The 19,983-nt window shown below is 46.1% G+C and overlaps 1 protein-coding gene across 4 annotated transcripts in view; it reads left to right on the top strand.

The window, feature by feature from the left end:
* Positions 1–19,983, top strand: part of APBA1 (amyloid beta precursor protein binding family A member 1) — a 211,583-nt gene that overhangs the window by 132,559 nt on the left and 59,041 nt on the right. For all 4 annotated transcript variants that reach the window (XM_042914031.1, XM_042914032.1, XM_042914030.1 and 1 more), the window contains exon 2: positions 10,559–11,820. In XM_042914031.1, coding sequence (XP_042769965.1) covers positions 10,639–11,820 — 1,182 coding nt within the window. In that variant the 5' untranslated portion in view covers positions 10,559–10,638. The remainder of the gene's footprint in view (positions 1–10,558; positions 11,821–19,983) is intronic.

The raw sequence follows: 19,983 nt of genomic DNA, 5'->3' as shown, positions 1-19,983 counted from the left end.
GGGTAAGGAAAAGAAGTTGAATAGGGCCATGAAAAAGGAGATTATAACAGAAAAAAGAATGCTAAGTCTATTAAACCCTCAATACATATGGATTATGCAGATATGTGTGATTTTATACCAGGTGCCTTTCACAAAAATTCAGATAGACTTTTAATCGGCTTTGATTTCCAGAAAACATTCCTTGAATTTTCTAGAAAATTTGCAAGATTTCCCCTCTGAGTTTCTGTGACTGCCTTAAGCTTATTTCCTGTGTTTTAATGAAATAAGAATGATGAATGAATGATTCAATTGATAAAATGCTAGATGAAGAGCCAGACAATAAGGAAGTCTGCAGAAATTCAGATTTTTCTCTTTAATCAAAGGCTGGGTTGTGATCAGGGCTCTTGGATTGGCACGACTGAATTATTCCAAGAAGATGAATTAATTTCCCTGCCCAGTTAGTGTTGGCCACAATTGTACAGATTTCAAGGAGGGTGAAAGTAATGAACCTGATTTTGCAGTAATTACACAAGAATGCATTCATTCGGACAACCTCTGGCCCTCTGGTTCCTGCAAAGATAAAAGCTTATGGTAAAGATGTGGCCATTGGCCAAACAATTTTTAAGCCATCTTTTGGAATTGACTTCAGAGCTTGAAGTCTTTTTAATAATCTTGGCTGGTGCACACCTTCATCCTTTAGGGATAGATTTGATATTCGGAGAACATCAAACAGCATTCACAGCCCAATCTTGTAAATTAGGTGGATGATAAATCTGGATGATACCCTTTGAGGTCAGAAATCAAATATAACTAAATATGAGTATAGAATATTGAAAACGATTTGCTGGTAGCTTCAAAACCTTTAAATTAACTTTGAAATCGATTCCAATAGAGGAGTGGCCAAAGTGTTTTGAGCAAAGGCAGTGAGTGCCCTTGGAACATGTTGAGTATAGAATCTGCCAAGGTGACTATTCTAAACGGGATTACCCCAATTTTGATGTTTGTTTAAAAAAAATCAATCACATCACTTCATACGCTCAGTGAAATGTAATAAGAAAAACATGAACAGTGAGATCCAGACGAATCTACAGCCAACCCTTTCAGCACCGAGTGACCTTGGACAAGTTATTTAAGCCATCTTAGCTTCTGTTTCAAAATTAGCAGTTGGGAACAGCCAAATTATGGAAAGAGCCTAAATGTCCATCAACTGACAAATGGATAAAGAAGATGTGGTTTATATATACAATGGAATACTACTTGGCAATGAGAAAGAATGAAATCTGGCCATTTGTAGCAACGTGGATGGAACTGGAGGGTATTATGCTAAGTGAAATAAGTCAGGCAGAAAAAGACAGATACCATATGTTTTCATTCATATGTGGATCCTGAGAAACTTAACAGAAGACTGGGGGGGAGGGGAAGGGGAGAAAAAAAAGTTACAGAGAGGGAAGGAGGCAAACCATAAGAGACTCTTAAATACTGAGAACAAACTGAGGGTTGATGGGGGGTGGGGGAGAGGGGAAAGTGGGTGATGGGCATTGAGGAGGACACCTGTTGGGATGAGCACTGGGTGCTGTATGGAAACCAATTTGACAATAAATTATATAAAAAAAATAAATAAAACAAAATTGTGGTTAAAGCCCCAATGAAAAAACAAAACAAACAAAAACAAAAACAAAATTAGCAGTTGGGGACAGTAATTCCCACTGGGACTGTAGTGAGGGTAAGAAACACAGTATGGAGAGCACCACGTGTATTGGTCTACACGCATAGTCGGGTTTGTGATTATTATTTGGTGGATTTGTTTATGCCCAGCCTTACTTCAAGATGATTAGAAGTAGCTTAAATACTTATTTTCCATCCCAACATAGACTTCTTTGGGAAAGAGTAATAATAAGGGTACCATGTGCTCAATGCATTTATATTAGCGTCATTGGTTTTATTATTTTTTTTTTTTTTGCTTTCTGAAAACTATGTATTGATCTGTGAAATACTAATTATGATGTGTGCAGAAAATACGCTAATGAATCTCAGGTAGCACTTACAATGTATCAGGCACTGTTGTGTGTTATATATATAAGTCATATCATCCAATAACCCTGTGATGCAAGTACTATCCCCATTTTAGAAATGATAAAATTCGATCATTTGCTATAAGTTATCCAAAGTCAAAGAAAGTGGTGATGCGTCACAAGTAAGTGATGAAACCATGTTGCGGGTGGAGGCAGTCTGCCACCCACACCTGTCCCCTTAACCACTACGATATCTCATTAAGTGTATGGATGATGACATACTTTAGACATAACTTTGATATTTGAAGAATATCAAGTGCCATTCCTAGCCAACTCTTGTAAATAAGGGGAGGGATAATCCTTTGATGGCAAAAATCAACAGACTTTATATTAGAATAGAATACTGGGAACAATTTGCTGTTAACTTCATATCCCAGAAATTGACTTTGAAAGCTGTTGCAATAAAGGAGTGGCCAAAGCATTCTGAGCAAAGGCAATGGCCTTGAAACATAGGACAAGAAACCACCCACCTAATGTTGGGCAGGTGCTGAAAGACAAGTTCAGCTGCATGTGTGGATGAAAGTTTAATTCAGCAGGCATTCCACCATCTCTAAAGGCTATGGGGACCATCAATGAGTGGCCATCCAAAAAAGCCATTAGCGTTCTTGACCCAGAAAATGGGGTATCCATGGTGTTGAAGCAGCCAACTTTGGGGCAGTCTGTGTACAGGGGAATAAATTGAATCACTGGATGGAAGACCATAGGCCAGATCCTAATTCTGGAGTGAGGGGGAAAGCTAGGTCTCAAATTAGGATTGAATAGAGACTAGGAACAGGCTATGCCTGCAGTTGACAGACTAGGGCAATACGATGTCAAGTGGCTTCTGTCCTTGGAAGAGGAGAAATGTAGAGGTGGAGGCCCAGACAAGACAGACAGACAGGCAGACAGTCTTTTATGCCCATTATGTTTCCTGTGTGGATTTTCCATGTCAATTCCCTGATCCCATGTAGCCTCTGGAGAAGGAGTACAGTGGGGCTGAGAAGACACAGCAGAGCCTGGTATAGTATTTCCCATTAGGGTGCCACCTCCATGATGTTTACTATAGCTCTAGTATTTATTGTTTTACATCTGTCTTTAAGTGATTTTTTGGTCATCTGACAACATGGGCATCACACATTTGGTATCAGGGTCCCAGCAGGTAATAGATGGGGAACTCAAATTAGATAATATGCAGATAGGCAGATAGTTGAATAGAGAGATCCCCACCACCTCTACCACCCATAAGCCTGAAGAAAATGGAAGGGAGCCATCATGTAAAGCCATTTGGAGTGGGCCACCTGCAAGGGAAACTGAGGATGTCCAGCCCACATGTTCTCTGCAAAGCAGAACAGGGTCAAGGACACAGCCCTGCCTTCCAACCACAGAAACCTCACCCTGGTTGACATCTGGCCATTCAGCAATACTCCTTGGGTGCAAGTGCTCACCTCACTCTGAAATCATTACCAGTACTATCTATCAAGCCAAGCTTCCCAATTTCAGGCGCAGGAATATCCAGGGAAACAAAATAATATTTCACTTGGGTAAGATGTGCTGTGTAAGGAGGCTTTCCTGACCATGTGAATCTATTTAAACTGGAAATGATTTTAGGATGGAGAAATGTGTGTTCTCTATCCATCTTAGCTCCCAGTATCATTACATTTAATTTCCAAATGAATCAAAGGAGATTAAGCTTTAATGAACTCTATTTTTTAAATTTCTGTCTTCTATCTGTCACCCTTGTAAATAGATGCATTGAGTTTAGAAAGTTGATTTCCATGGGGTTCTCGTTGTCCTTTGGATTCGCAGTTGATCTAACTTCTAGACGGAAAACATATTTATAGAGTAGGGATGATGGGTAAGAATACCTGGTTATTCTTATTCTGTCACCTTTTTTTTTTTAATGAGAACCATTAATCTCCCAGCCTGTGTGGATGGATGTGTGTGTGTGTGTGTGCGTGTGTGTGTGTGTGTGTGTGTGTGCATGTACGCATACAGCATTGAGGGCACAATCCTGTTCGGCAACCAGAACTGATTGTTATTTTGGAGATTAATATATTACCACGGCCTCAGGGGCATCAGCAGCCCCTGCAGTGGCTTGGTGGCAGACATCGTGTTGACAGGAAATGTATGTGGATGGACGTGGATGCAGGTGGATTAGGACAGGTTACAGTCCAAAGAAATAGGACTTTCCTTCCAACGCTGGCAGGAGACAATGAGCAACATTCCTTAAGTCTACAGGAGCTACTTGTACTTCTTAAATGTACACAAAAATATAAAAACAAATACATGGAATCATATTGTTCTTTCTAGCTTTCTTCCCCCCAGGGGAGAGGATGGTTAGTGCCATCAGTCCTATTCTTTTCCTGTGTCTCTGCCCCCCACCACCACATGTTTTCCTTCCACCTGTATCACTGTCCCCCAGATCTCCATGTTAACCACCTGATAGGACTTCTTTTGTTATTTTTCACAGTGCATTTTGTCTTCAGTCAGACCTATTTTCTAAAACTACTTCTGAAAATGTTAAAAGGGACAGTCTATTTTAAATTCTTATCAATGACTCCTTAAGGACAGATCAACCAAAGTCATTTACAGCCTTCCCTTCCATTAATCCCAAACCAACATGAGTCTCAGCTAACAGTCTGAGATACCTGGATTCAGCTGCTGAATTGTGAAATGTTCTATTTATAAATGGTGCACTGCAGCGGAGTTCCTTTCTTTTGTTAACCTTTTCTAGCTGGCTGTAGAACATTCCAGTACTAAGGGCTAGAAAGGCACCTGTGCTTCACCACAGGCAGCCTGGATTCCCTCACTCCTAGAGCGAGGACAGCACAGCAACCCCTCTTCATGTTGTGTCGGAGCTCCTGCAGGAGGACTGTCTTGCCTCTGTCTTCCAGATCACACAACATTTTTGTAGAGGGGGACTGATTTTCTTCATCCAGCTGCTTCTCCTCCCTTTGCCCTAGCCTCCAGAGGCACAAAGGTCCTAGTCAAGGCCATTGATTGGATGAAGGCACTCTTCTCCCCAGGCCTCAGTTCTCAGATGCTTATGAGCTCATGACATTAGACCCTGTAAGAACTGCAGCACTCAGATGACTCACTAAGGGGATGCAGATGTGGTTGTTGTTCTAACTGTAGGCTCCTTTGGTGGCTTGAACCTATTTCTATTTTGTACAAGTATTATCATTATCAGCAGGTATTATAATTATGAGAGCCGTGTGCCCTTCAAGCCTGGAACCATGCATTAGAAACTCTTCTATGCTTTTTGCCTTTGCGTGCTACCTGATACATATCTAATAAATGCCAACTCGATCAATACGTTCAAATGTAGGAAAACACTGGATTGCTAGAGTTCTTTGGGAACTTACAGAATCAGAAGAAGGTAGAGGAGGGGCACCTGGGTGGCTCAGTTGGTTGAGCGTCCGACTCTTAGTATCAGCTCAGGTCATGATCTCAGGGTCGTGGGATTGAGCCCTGTGTTGGGCTCCACGCTGAGCATGAAGCTTACTTGGGATTTTCTCTCTCTGTTTCTGCTCCTCTCCCAGGCCTACTCTCTTTTTTTCTCTCTCTCAAATAAAAATAATTTTGTTTACTTAAAAAAAGGGAAGAGGAAGGTGGAGGAGGTGCGTGGGTGGATGAGGGCAGCAAAGATTCATGAGAGAAAGAAGAAATGAGTTCTCCAGAGGCTAAGCATGCCAATGGCCAGAGGGCCCCAAATACTGGGGGCAAACAGATTTTTTCCTTTTAATCACTAAAACATCATTGACTACCAACTGTGCACCCTCTGTGCTTATCAGTGGGGAATCAAAGATAAGTGACAAGCCATCTTTTCCTAAGGACTTCTTATTTATAAAGAATTGTTGCTTAGTGTGACAGGTGCTGTGCCATATATATATACATATATATCTATATCTATATCTATCTATATATATATCTATATATATCTCACGTATATTATATGCCTGGCATATATATATATATATATATATATATATATATATATATATACATATACATATATACACACACACACACACACACACACAAGATATGTGTATACATGTGTGTGTGTATATATGTTATATATATTATATATATATAATAGACAAAGTAAAGTGGGGACAAAGTGAGGAGTTAATTAAACCTTATCACTCGGCTGATTGAAACCAGTCAATGGCATACCAATACACTTGAGATAAAATCCCAACTCTTTACCATGATGTACCAGCCTTGCCAGTGCTTTCCATCTCCCCATCCTCATTTCCATCCACAACGCCCCTTTTGCACTCACAAACATTGCTTCTGCCCTTGAACATAGCAAGTGCCTTCTTGCTCATGGCCGTGCCCTCAGATTTTTACACGGCCGCCCCCTTCCTTATCATTCGGGCCCCAGCTCAAACATCACCTCCTCTGGCCACTATCTACATAACTCCCTCTTCTTGGTGACCTGCTATGCCTTCACTGTTCCATTTTCTTCATAAGACATTTCACTATTCGGACCTATCCTGTTTATGTACTTACATAATCACTGTCTGTTCCCCTCTCTTTTCTCTTCACCTCCCTCCCCTTTCCCCCCACCCCATGCATAAAGTGGAGGCTTCAAGAATCAGAGAAGCCTGTCTACCTTGGTCACCACTCTGCCCCAGTGCCTAGAACATTGCATGCAGGCTGGCATATAATAGACAGTCCTCAGGTGTGAACTTGCTCTGGGGAAGACAAGAAAGATTCACTGAAAATGAGAAAGATTTACCAAATCTAGGTGAAAAATATGCTGAGAGTAGGGAAGGCAGTTAGGGTTAGCACTAGGGGTGTTAGAACATGGGGTGCTGGTGAAGTGTGGCATGATGCTGGAGGAGTGATGTGGCTCTTGGGCTTTGTTTGCAGGGAGTAGGACTCAAGAACGAAGAGCTAAAGCTGGACAGTGAGGGTAGGTGCCATTTCCAGCAGCTCCATGGCTTATGTGCCCCGGGGCAATCACCTACCCCCATGGTGCCTCCATTTCCTCAGTTTTAGTTTTTGTATTTATTTTGACAGAGAGAGAGAGAGAGAGAGAGAACAAGTAGGTGAAGGGCAGAAAGAAGGAGAGACAAAATCCCAAGCAGGCTCTGCGCCATCAGCACAGAGCCCAACGCGGGGCTCCAACTCATGTACCGTGAGATCATGACCTGAGCCAAGATGAAGAGCCAGATGCTTAACTGACAGAGCCACCCAGGGACCCCCATTTCCACAGTTTTAAAATAGCTGATAATTCTCCCTAGAGAGTAGGAGGGGGACTCTCTTCATAGGCTAGAGTGAGGAATAAACAAGTCATGGGGTAAAAATGCCTATGAGTGCCTGGTAGAGTTGGCTAAGCATTTGTACTGTGCACCAGAGGGGAACCATTAAAGAGTCTGAGAAATAGGGTTATGGGCTTCAGATTTGTATTTTGGAAAGATCATCCAGCTAGCCCTGGGGAAAATGGTCTGGAGGGGGCTGAGACATTAGCCAAGGAAATAATTGTGTAGGTGAGACGGACCAAGGCAAGACAGTGTCAGCGAGGGTGATGCAGGAGGTAGGAAAACAATGGACTTGGTCATCAGTTTGGGCAAGGAGGTGAGGGGACGAGATTCTTTGCTTTTTAAGCACATACCATGAAAAAGGTCTTTGTCCACATTTGAGTTTTTCCCTTTAGATTTCTCTAAGTAGAACTGCTGAGGTGAAGGTATGTCACCTTTTAAAGATTTTAATTCACCTTGCCAAGATCGCAACCCAAACTATATTCTTGAAACTGTGACACTGAGTGAAATGTAAATACTCCATGAATAAATACTCCCCTGAGGCTGGGGGATGGGGGTATGAGGACAACGCACTTAGAAATCTCCATGGTACGCTGCAACATTATTTTAACGGTATTTCCCCCCAGAGGGCGGGGTTCTTGTAAATTTCTTGGCCATGATTTTGTGTACATACGTGCACGCAAACCCCATCTCCATTGAATCAGTAAGTGCTCTAGGAGAGGTCACCGTTTGCCATTTTTACCCAGAATAAACTAAAACTTCTTTTTAATACATATAGCAATAGATGTTCATCAGTAAAATCTATTTTCACTGGAGACAGTGTTTTGGCCAATTCTGCACGTGGTTATCATGAATTGTTGCATTGGCCATTCACATGCGTTGTCTGCTTTTTATTGTCTTTCCAGCACTAACCACACACGGCTGACATATCTCAGGATATTGGTACCCAGGGAAGTGTTTGGTACGTTCAGGATCCCTCTCTGTGAACGCTTGCTTTGTGTCCGTGAGACTGAGATTTGTACATTAGTTTTTAATTTGTTGTCTTATCCAGAGAGTCTTCATAAAGGAAATGTGGGTACACCGTTCTTGTCTATGTGTTGTGCTCAACTGGATATTTGTTTTGTATTTTCCATGATCCCTGCAAGGCCACTGAACCAGGGCCCTCAGCACCAATACCTGTCTCTTCTGTTCAAAGCATTAACCATCCGTTAAAGTCTGAACAGAGCCTCATACTTGCTTTTGGAAAACTTTCTCATGCCTAGGCCTAGTTCCTCTTCTCAGGCATTAGTGAGGAGAGGCCACAATTTTCATGAGGAGACTGGGTCTCATTTGTATGAAGCGGGACTCCTGTCAAGGAGAGCAAGCAAGAAGGATTGATCATCTCTAGTAAACCATCATTGTTTTCTTCCGGTGTGTCAGTCAGCCAAGGGGAGGGAAGGGGGTGGATCCATGAAAAAATGAGGGAAGAGGATATTTCTGCTTAAAGGTGAACTTGGTAGCTCCAAATGCCCTCCTTTACTGCTGAGATTGTCATAGTGCTGGAAGGAAATTCCCATGGTTGTGGTGGGGAGCTGAGTAGAATGTATTCCATTGCAATATTAGACAGTCAATCAAATGCCTCCTGGAGCTTTCTGCTAGCTCCATTAAAGAGTTCACATCCCAGGGCGCCTGGGTGGCTCATTCGGTTAAGCGTCCGACTTCGGCTCAGCTGTGCTGGTTCGACAGCTGTGCTGTCAGCTTAGAGCCTGGAGCCTGCTTCAGATTCTCCTGTCTCCCTCTTTCTCTGCCCCTCCGCTGCTTGCGCTCACTCGCTCTCTCTCAAAAATGAATCATCATTAAAAAATAATTTTAAAAAAGAGTTCATGCCCATCCATTTTGTCCAATTGTAATGTGGGTTCTCCAAAAGAACACTATAAGAAAAGCCTCCTTATTATTGAACCCATTTATTGCAGGTGTCTTGAAATCATACGGATCCTACCTGTTTTTGTTATTCTGTACATCCTTTATATTTATTTCCATACACTGGACACATTATGCCATAAATAAGCATAATAATATGTGATAAGAATAAGTGAGAGAAGTTGAAACCAAATCTGTCTCTACAGGTTTCTCTGGAAATAGGTAGAGACATACCTATATTTTTTTGAATGTTTACTTATTTGGGGGGCAGGAGGGGAGGCGGCAGAGAGAGAGGGAAAGAGACCAAGCAGCCTCCATGCTCAGCATGGAGCCCGATGTAGGGCTGGATCCCACGACCATGAGATCATGACCTGAGCCAAGGAAGTCAAGAGCTGGGCACTTAACTGACTGAGCCACCCAGGTGCCCGAGACATACCCATATTTTTAAGAAATTAGCCACAATTTTCACATACCCAGTACCGGCTATCATGGTAATTCATAGAGTCAAAGAATTTTTAGGTCCAGGGTATATGGGAAGTACACTAGTGTTTCTTTAAGTGTATTTGTCAGAACATTGGCCTCTAGGGGAAAAAAGTGGGGGGGTCCTAGTCACACAAATTTGGGAACCCCCACATCTTGTGTCTTACTCCTAGATTCTTCACAATGAAAAGTCAACTGTAAGTCAGCATTTCCCAAACTTACTTGACCACAGAGTCTTTGCCCTGTGGAACAGCTGTAGCAAATGAGTGGGTTCTCACAGTGGAGGCTCAGAAAATTAAGCCACCGGTCCCAGGTAACAGAGCCAGTAATGACAGGACAAGAACCCTCTGAGGGTAGGTAGCCTGCCTCCGAATGGCTGTATATTTGTATTGACAGCAACAGCTCAAAACATTTCGAGATGATTTTTTCCCCTTGAAATTTATTTAAAGAACCGTTTCTAAAGTATCCAGGATCCTAGTTTAATTTGGAGAGATTTATCCCTTAGCAGATGGAAAATGTGTCAATTGGCTCATTCAATTTAGTAGTACTCTTTATTCATATGCATCAGAAATGGAACCTGAATAGTAAGCTTGGTGGAGGGAAAACAAACCGCTCGCGAGGCTCTCAGTCTGAGGGGTGGGGAAAGGAGAAAGCCAGCAAGCAATTAGACAAGTAGATATGTAATTACAAATTACGATACATGCAATGCAGAAAATGAACTGTGTGCTGCCGGGCTGAGTTTAAATTTGCAATCTTTTTTTTAATTGACCCGGATTCAGAAGGGGTCAATAGCAGCTGTTTTTACGGTTTCTCTGGGTGCTCAGCCCAGAACAGTATGAAGCTCGTTAACAGCCCCTCCCCTTCTTGTCTTCCCAGCCGGGTGGAGCAAAATGAGCACGCAGTGAGCCGGCCCAGCCTCTGGCCCAGCCTCTCTCCCAGCCGGCCCGACGCCCACCATGAACCACTTGGAGGGCTCCGCGGAGGTGGAGGTGACCGACGAGGCGGCAGGCGGGGAGGTAAACGAGTCGGTGGAGGCTGACCTGGAGCACCCCGAGGTGGAGGAGCAGCAGCAGCGCTATGCGGGCCGCCCCGGGCGCGGGCGCGCCGTCGAGGACCCGCGCGCCCCGCCGGGGCAGCAGGAGGACGAGGAGCGCGGGGAGTGCCTGGCGCGCTCGGCCAGCACGGAGAGCGGCTTCCACAACCACACGGACACGGCCGAGGGCGACGTGATCGCCGCGGCCCGCGACGGCTACGACGCGGAGCGCGCGCAGGACCCCGAGGACGAGAGCGCCTACGCCGTGCAGTACCGGCCCGAGGCCGAGGAGTACACGGAGCAGGCGGAGGCCGAGCACGCCGAGGCCACGCACCGCCGCGCGCTGCCCAACCACCTGCACTTCCACTCGCTGGAGCACGAGGAGGCGATGAACGCGGCCTACTCGGGCTACGTGTACACGCACCGGCTGTTCCACCGCGGCGAGGACGAGCCCTACGCCGAGCCCTATGCCGACTACGGGGGCCTCCAGGAGCACGTGTACGAGGAGATCGGGGACGCGCCCGAGCTGGAGGCGCGCGACGGGCTGCGGCTGTACGAGCAGGAGCGCGACGAGGCCGCCGCGTATCGCCAGGAGGCCCTGGGCGCGCGGCTGCACCACTACGACGAGCGCTCCGACGGCGAGTCCGACAGCCCGGAGAAGGAGGCGGAGTTCGCGCCCTACCCGCGTATGGACAGCTACGAGCAGGAGGAGGACATCGATCAGATTGTGGCCGAGGTCAAGCAGAGCATGAGCTCGCAGAGCCTCGACAAGGCGGCCGAGGACATGCCAGAGGCCGAGCAGGACCTGGAGCGCGCCCCCACCCCGGGCGGGGGCCGCCCTGACAGCCCCGAGCTGCAGGCGCTGGCGGGGCAGCAGCGGGCGGCGGGCACCGCGGGCGGCGAGGCGGGGCAGCGGTACAGCAAGGAGAAAAGGGATGCCATTTCGCTGGCCATCAAGGACATCAAAGAGGCCATCGAGGAGGTGAAAACCAGGACCATCCGTTCGCCTTACACCCCCGACGAGCCCAAAGAGCCCATCTGGGTCATGCGCCAGGACATTAGCCCCACCAGGGATTGTGACGACCAGAGGCCGGTGGATGGAGATGTAAGTACGCGCGGGTTTGGGCTCCAGCTGCGCGCGTGGCCTTGCTTGCCATCGGGAAATGACTTCACGAGAAAAGGGGTCCTGGGGTGGGGGGACGCTAAAATCGCGCCCACGTGGAGCCTCGGAAGCGGCTTGTGTTTAAGCACCCCTGAGTGAAACACAGGTGGATCGGCATTTAAGTGTTGAAGGCACTTATCAGACCTTTAGAGGGATGGCTCTCAAATGGTGCCTGGAACGTGTGTTCAGAGATTGATTTCTAGACACATCACACTCTTCCCACCCCTCATTTCTCACTTAGAAGCCCCAGGGGTGGGACACGAGAATTTTATTTTTAAAAATTTTTTAACATTTATTTTGGAGAGAGACAAAGCACGAGCAGGGGAGAGGCGGGGGGGATGGGCAGACAGAATTCTAAGCAGGCTCCAGCTCTGAGCTGTCAGCACAGAGCCCAATGCGGGCCTCAAACCCACAGGAACCGTGAGATCATGACCTGAGCCAGTCAGAGGTTTAACCGAGCCACCCAGGCACCCCGAGAATTTGTAATTGTCACGTCAAGTAAAAACCACATCTGGGTTGAGCAAGGAGAGACTCGGTTGGGAACGCTTTTTTGCAAAGGGGAGAAAGGTTCTTTTGTAACGGGATGGGCGGGCATATAGCGGTCACATGCCATGACAGGCAGAATATTTTAAATAAAGCACAGGTTTTGGCTTTTGCTTTGTGTTAACTCTTAATAACCTAAATTCTCTGGCTGTAGAATCTGCAAGGTTCTCTGTGGCTGGGCAAAAAGAAGGTCTCTTTTATAGGGAGGAGCAAAGTGGGCTAGAAGGAAGGAGGCATGGGGAACAGGGATGAAAGCGTGGCTTGAATGCCTTGCAGACAAGAGTGTGTTTTAACTGGGGGCCAGCCTGTTCCCACCCAGAGGGGCCCTTGAGGAAGGGTTGTAGGCTGGCCAAAAGTTCAAGAACCTGGAGGAACAAAAAAGGTTCAGGCAAAGATTAATTAACCGACATTTTGTTCTGACTGATGGACAGTTAGCTAATCATTTTTCAGGCAAAAAAAGTGAATTTGAAGGGTCTGTGTCTGACCTTGTCATAGGTAATCAAGGGGACCCCTGTGAGTCTTAGGTGAGTCATGGCGGGGGGCGGGTGGTCTTTGCAGTAAGCTATTTCCAGAACACAAAAGGGTAGGGGGGAGGTTTCGTTACCTTTGCTGTTTTCCAGAATCACAGGGCTCAGGTGAAGTTGAGGGTCAACTAACAGGGTCCCAGGTGGTACTGATGCTGTTGGCCACAGGACCACCACTTGAGAGCCACTTTCTTAAAGTAACCCCTTAACAGTTTGGAACCGCCATTGTGGCACCTTTTGGAGGGCATCAAGGGAATCCTTCTGAGGTTTTTCCTGCCAGAAGTTTCTGCAGTTTTTCACCCACACTGTGCCTCACGTTGTGGCTTGCAGTAAGGGAGCCCGGGCACCCTTCTCCACAAAAGTCCTGTTTGGGGTTTTAAGCCGAATTGTGCTTCTTTGGGAAAATGTACAGAAGGCTCCTGCTGCCCCTGCTAATGTTTTATTTTCCATTTTTGAAATATCTAAGAAATTTGATAAGCTGGTAAGCTTGGATGTCACAGTCCATTCAAAATAAATCGAGAAGGCTAACCTTTGCCTCCACAGCCTGGCACTAAAGCTTCTCTTGAATAATTTTTAAGCATTTTCACTTAAAATGGGAGCTTGGACTAAAAGAAGGTTTAGGAGGTTAAATTCAATTTCATTTAATTCTGCATCCTGTGATTGCACCAGGTTATTTCTCAGTCCATGTTTTGGAGTGAGAAGCCATTATTGGAAGCTGTTTGTTCATTCGACTTATGCGTGAAGGGCTGTAGAGGTCAGGGGTATCGTTCACCTCCTCTTTCAGTAACAGTCAACATTTGCTGGTAGCTAATTAAATCGCTGGCACCTTTCAGGAAAGGTGGGAAACTGGTTGGGAATGGATCTGCGTCCTCCCCAGCAGGGGGGCAGCATTGAATCAGGTAGTTCAGCGATGCTCTGCGTCTCCCTTCTGTTGTCACTTGCCAACAGTGAAAGACAAGTGCACTCACGTGTAGTCTTCCCCTTGACCTCCAGCTGCCGCCAGGTTCCTTCTGGCAAGAAAGGAAATACGGCAGCATTTTGCAAATGTAGGGGAAGTGGAGCGGATTTTCAAAAGTAAGGAGATGGTCGGGGTGCCTGGGTGGCTCAGTCGGTTAAGCGTCCGACTTGGGCTCAGGTCATGATCTCTGTGGTGTGTGGGTTCAAGCCCCGCGTCCGGCTCTGTGCTGACAGCTCAGAGCCTGGAGCCTGCTTTGGATACTGTATCTCCCTCTTTCTCTCTCTGCCACTCCCCCACTTACCCCTGTCTGTCTGTATATTTGTCTCTCTCAAAATAAAATAAACATTAAAAATTTTTCAAAAAAAGAGTAAGAATGTGGCAAGAGACTGGGTTCTACATCCTTTTAGAAACTCAGAAAGCCATCAGGAAAGAAGTAGCAAGAGCATTAAGTCCAGTTGCTGTCTTTTTTCTCATAGACACTAGCTCCTTGACGTAACCGACTTCACCCTGTGGTCCCTGCAGCCTCACGACGAACCCACAACACGGCCCACATTGGGGCTGGGGCTTGCTTTGATTCATTTGAACTGGGAGAACAAGTTAAGCCTCTTACACGATGTTTCATTCAAAAGCTAGAATTATGATAGGATATCGGATGATGCGTTAGAAATTCATTCTGTCAGAAATTCAGCTTGATGGTCAGAGATTGGTGAGTAGGGCTTACTAGGTTATGAAGAGTTAATGCAAAGCAAAAGGCAAAACCTGTGCTTTATTTAAAATACTCTGCCTGTCATTTTTAAGCTGTTTGGATTTGTGGGTTTTATTCCATCTGTCTTGCCACATTCATAGGAAGGACCTTACGGGCACCTGGGTGGTTCAGTTGTTTGAGCGTTTCGCTTCGGCTCAGGTCATGATCTCATGGTTCATGAGTTCAAGCCCCGCATTGGGCTCTCTGCTGTCAGCACAGAGCCCACTTTGGATCTTCTGTCCTCCTCGATCTCTGCCCCTCCCTCCCTCCCTCCGTGTCTGTCTCTCTCTCTCTCTCTCTCTCTTTCTCTCTCAAAAATAAAACATTAAAAGGTTTTTTTAAAAAAACGAAAGATCTTCATTTCTTACCTCTTGGATGGCATCATGAGAGGAAAATAGAAGTATATACATTATGTTGATTTCCATCTTAGCATCAAAAAATAGTTACTGAATGCTCTGTGTATGCTATTGTAGAAAATGAAAAAGCACTGTTAAAAAAGTGTGGCCCAAAGTCTGCCGGGAGAGTGTATTTTTGTTAAAAATACAAATTACTGCCTTTCCTTTCCAAATTGGAATACCTAGGGTGGGGGCCAGGGATATGTTTTGGTTTTGTTTGCTTTGGTTTATTTCGTTTTGTAAATTCTCCCTGTGATTCTAAAACATATAAAAGATTAAGAACCACTGATTCGCAGGAAACGAATGTATCCTCTGGACATTCGGCCCATGCGAGATCTGTGGTTTTGAGACTTCGCTAAATCTTTCATTAGCCCAGGTCTGGTTTTAGCAAAGGGGACTGTCCCCTTGTGGTCGTGGTCAGCAGACCTGGACAAGGGGCCTTGGATTTCTTGCTGTAGGAGCAGTGCATTGTCAAATGGCATAAGAAACTACGGTGAGTAAATAGAAGGAAATAAAAACCACCTGCATTACCAACGTGCCAGAGAGAACCGCTGATGGCTGCATCTGCTTCCGAGTTTTGCTCTTTCCCGGAGCAAAGTGGCATTTGTTTGTGAGCGAGTCGTATGGAATGTGAAAAGGGATTGCTCATTAGCCAGAACTTGAACATATACTAGAGGCCCAGCACTGATCGAAAATAATTGTTTTCAGGGGCGCCTGGTGGCTCAGACAGTCAGTTAAGTGTCTGACTTCGGCTCAGGTCATGATCTCATGGCTCGTGGGTTCCAGCCCTGCGTCAGGCTCTGTGCTGACAGCTGGGACCCTGGAGCCTGCTTCGGATTCTGTGTCTCCCTCTCTCTCTGCCCCTCCCCTGCTTGCATTGTCTCTCTCAAAAATAAATAAACATTGAAAAAAAATTTTTTAAAGAAAATACTTGCTTCTGGAAAATTGTACCAATACTTAAGTGCTTTGCTTCTAGTAAAGATTTCTCTATTCCTCGTCTGTTTGAAAACTGCCTCCCAAACCCCTTCTGGAAAAATTGTTAAGGAATGACCAGTTCTGAAAAGTTTCACAATCTACCAGTCTCTCTTTAGCCAACAGAAATCATTCTGCGGGGCACCTGGATGGCTCAGTTGGTTAAGTGTCTGAATCTTGATTTCGGCCCAGGTCATGATCTCACTCACGGTTCATGAGTTCGAACCCCCCATCAGGCTCTGCGGTGACAGAGTTCGAGCCCCGTGTCAGCACAGATGCTGACAGTTCCGAGCCTGCTTGGTATTCTCTCTCTCCCTCTCTCTTTCTGCCCCTCCTCTTCAATCTCTCTCTCTCAAAACTAAAATTTAAAAACTCGTTCTGAGTAGAGAACAGAGCATGGTGGAATCAGAGAGATGGGGAGTAACAGGCATCCGGCGTCATTTGGAGGGTTGTGGCTGTTTTGAGTGGGTGTTGTGCAGCTGGAAATGGTGTTTATCTCTACTCACAGAGCTGCACTAAAAGGACGGTAAAATAAGAAAAAGATGTAAAGCCACAAGCACCAGGAGACAGCGGCAGCAAAGAACACACTGCCAGGACCCCGAAGTGGGGCTGGCTGCAGGAGACATTGGTGCTCCCCGGGGCTTCCAGTTGTCCTCTTCCTTCAGGCACAGGGAGCCCGGTGCCGCTCTCGCCCACCCCCTGGAAGTCAGGCGTGGCCTCTGACGTGGGAGTGGTGATGTGCGATGCTCCTGCTGAGCAGGAGCCCTGAAGCCTCGCGTTAAGATGATGGGGTCAGGGGCGCCTGGGTGGCTCGGTCGGTTGGGTGTCCGACTTCGGCTCAGGTCGCGATCTTGCAGTTCACGAGTTCTAGCCCCGCATCGGGCTCTGTGCTTCCAGCTTGGAACCTGCTTCTGAGTCTGTGTCTCCCTCTCTCTCTGCCCCTCCCCCACTCGTGCTGTCTCTGTCTCTCTCTCAAATATAAATAAAAATATTTAAAAAAAAAACATGATGGGGCATAAGATGGCGGAACCTCTCTCAGCACGGGTCCCGAGGGACCGTGATGAGCAGGGCTCCCTGATGACCCTGGGGACGTGTAGCATGAGAGAGGAATACACTTGTGTTGTTCTAAGCCTTGGGGATGTGGAGTGGTTGTTACACAGCCTGGCCTGATCAATACCGACTAATACACTGATAGGTTTCTGTTGACTCTGCTAAATGTCTGTGAGGATTCGTGCCATGAATCCCCCAGAAAGGCTCAGGAATTAGAGACCGCGCGTACTTCAGGTGGCTGGCATATGGCTGGAAAAAAAAAAAAAAAAAAAAAAAAAGATGGTTTGGAAAGTCTGTCACTGGAAACATTAGATTCCTTCTCCAGCTCAGGCACCAGGTTACCACCCCCTGCCCCCCGGCCCCACAGAGGGTGGGAGGTTTACTGTAAAGGAAAGGGTGACTCAGAGAAGCCTTGGACCTAGGGACACTAGTCACTGCTGAAAATAGGAATGAGGCACCTTGGAGAACACAGGGCCTACTAAGCAGTGAGAGAGGCTGAGAATGCCTTAGAATTCTTAGCTGTCAGGCTTAGAACCCACCAGCCCCTGGCCCCTTGCAGGAGGTTAGAGTATTCCCTTCCTCTGCACCCCCCCTCCCCCGCCCGGAGGAGACAGGCCCAAGAGCAAATAACTACAGATACTCATGTTTGGGGCTTTCCCGACAGAACACCTGGGTCCCCGCCTGATCTCACTGCAGTGAAGTTTCCTGCCTCTCATGAATCTTCCAGTGGGCCTTTTGGGGACCCACTGTTGTTAAATGAGTGCACGCCCAAGGATCACCAAACATCTGAAGAACATCTATAACATGAAAGACAAAGACACAAAAAAGCAAACGGAGAAAGGAACTTGAAGAAATAAAAGCAGTGTGCTGAGCAAGAGAAAACCGTAAGATACTTATTAGTATCCTCAGAAAGGAGAAAATAAGGGAGGCATCGAATTAGAATAGGGCACCTGGGCAGCTAGGTCCGTTGAGCGTCCAACTTCGGCTCAGGTCATGACGTCACAGCTTGTGAGTTCGAGCCCCATGTCGGGCTCTGTGCTGACAGCTCAGAGCCTGGAGTCTGTTTTGGATTCTGTGTCTCCCTCTCTCTCTGCCTCTAACACACTCGCATTCTCTCCCAAAAATAAATAAACATTAAAAAAAAAAAAGAATAGGATGCCATCTTTAAAAAAAATTCCTCCCCCCAATTTTTTGACTAGCAAATATGATAGCAGAAATTAAAATTTTTTTAAATCTTTCAGTAGGAGGAGGACAAAGTTGAGGGAATCATCCAGAAAGTAGAACAATGAAGGCAAAAGGAATGGAAAGTAAGTAAGAACATAGATAAAATGGAGAAATTGTGAAACAAAAGATGTTGAGAACTGCCGGCAAAAAGATTGCCCTGGGTACCTAGAACAGTGATGTAAAAATAAAAAAAGGCAGGGGGCACAGAAATTTCAGAACAGACAGGAGGAAGAGAGGATCCTGCGGGCTTGCCAAGAAGTTACAACAGGTCCCAAATGGTCAGGAATCACCGTCCTTTGATCACCCTCAAAATGGTATTGATCTTCTCAAAAGCAATGCTGGAAACTGGCAGGCCTACACACCCTAATTTCCAGTTGAGTGTGAAGGTGGAATCAACATGTTTTCAGATACGCGGGGTCCCAGGAAATTTACATCCCATGTACCTTTGCTCAGGAGGCTACTAGAGGATTGCTCCCCGAGAAGGGAGCATAATTCAAGAAAGAATATGGGGTGCCTGGGTTGCTCAGTAGGTTAAGCATCCCACTTTGGCTCAGGTCATGATCTCACCATTCGTGAGTTCGAGCCCCACGTCGGACTCTGTACTAACAGTGCGGAGCCTGCTTAGGATTCTGTCTCTCTGTCTCCCTCTCTCTGCCCCTCCCCCACTTGGACTCACTCTGTCCCTCTCTCTCTTTCTCAAAACAAATAAACTTAAAAAAAAAAAAAAAGAGCTTGGGGGAATGAGGTCCCACACAGGAAAGAAACAGAGGGGCTCCCCTGGGTGATGGAGAAGGAGATCCCAGATGACAGCTGTGTAGAGGGACAGGGCATAAGCCAGCGCAGTGTGGGCCAGAACCTGGAGGGTTTCCAGAAAGTCTGGAAGTGAGAGATTTCCTAATATATTTGTACCAAGAGGAATCTTCGATTGTTTTAGCAGAGTTTGGCATAAATTATTGATGAGTACACAGAAAATGAAGCAAATGGAAAAAGCGCAGTTATTTGCGCGAAAAACAATTGTTACACAGGCAAGAAATGCAATAATACACCGCGTGTGTCTCAGCAGGGAGGAGCATAGGCGTAGTCTTCAGAGTATAAACACTGAACATTGATTCGCCGGAAATCATGACATGACGAGGATGAGGGAAGGTATAGTGTAAAAGAGGTAAATCCTGGTCTTTTATAGATGCCAAGAAATAATGGCTAAAATTGAAAAGTTGAGGTGAGGCAGCACGAGTGTGGAAGATCCCAGAAGGAATGCTGAAAGACTGGGCAATGAGGCCATGGAGGGAGGAAAAATGGGGAAAGGGACGATGGTGTTTGCCAAAAGCCTGACTTTTCAAACTATATTCACCCATTTCTTTGCCTTAATGAAAAATATAAAAGAGTAGGGGTGCCTGGGTGGCTTGGTAGGTTAAGCGTCCGACTTCAGCTCAGGTCATGATCTCAGGGTTCGTGAGTTCGAGCCCTGGTCGGGCTCTGTGCTGACAGCTCGGAGCCTGGAGCCTGCTTTGGATTCTGTGTCTCCCTCTGTCTCTGCTCCTCCCCCACTCATGCTCTGTCTCTCTCTCAAAAATAAACATTTAAAAAAATTTTTTTTAAATATAAAAGAGTAGAATCCCTCAGAGATCATTCATGTACAGCATCATCTCAATGATACTGTCCGTTTTCTTGACAAAAGAGAGAAGAGCCAACATC

Source organism: Panthera leo, chromosome D4, assembly GCF_018350215.1.
Source record: "Panthera leo isolate Ple1 chromosome D4, P.leo_Ple1_pat1.1, whole genome shotgun sequence".
In the NCBI taxonomy this organism is placed as follows: Eukaryota; Metazoa; Chordata; class Mammalia; order Carnivora; family Felidae; genus Panthera; species Panthera leo.
Note: the sequence above shows the minus strand (reverse complement) of the source record. Positions and strands in the feature narration are given on the sequence as shown.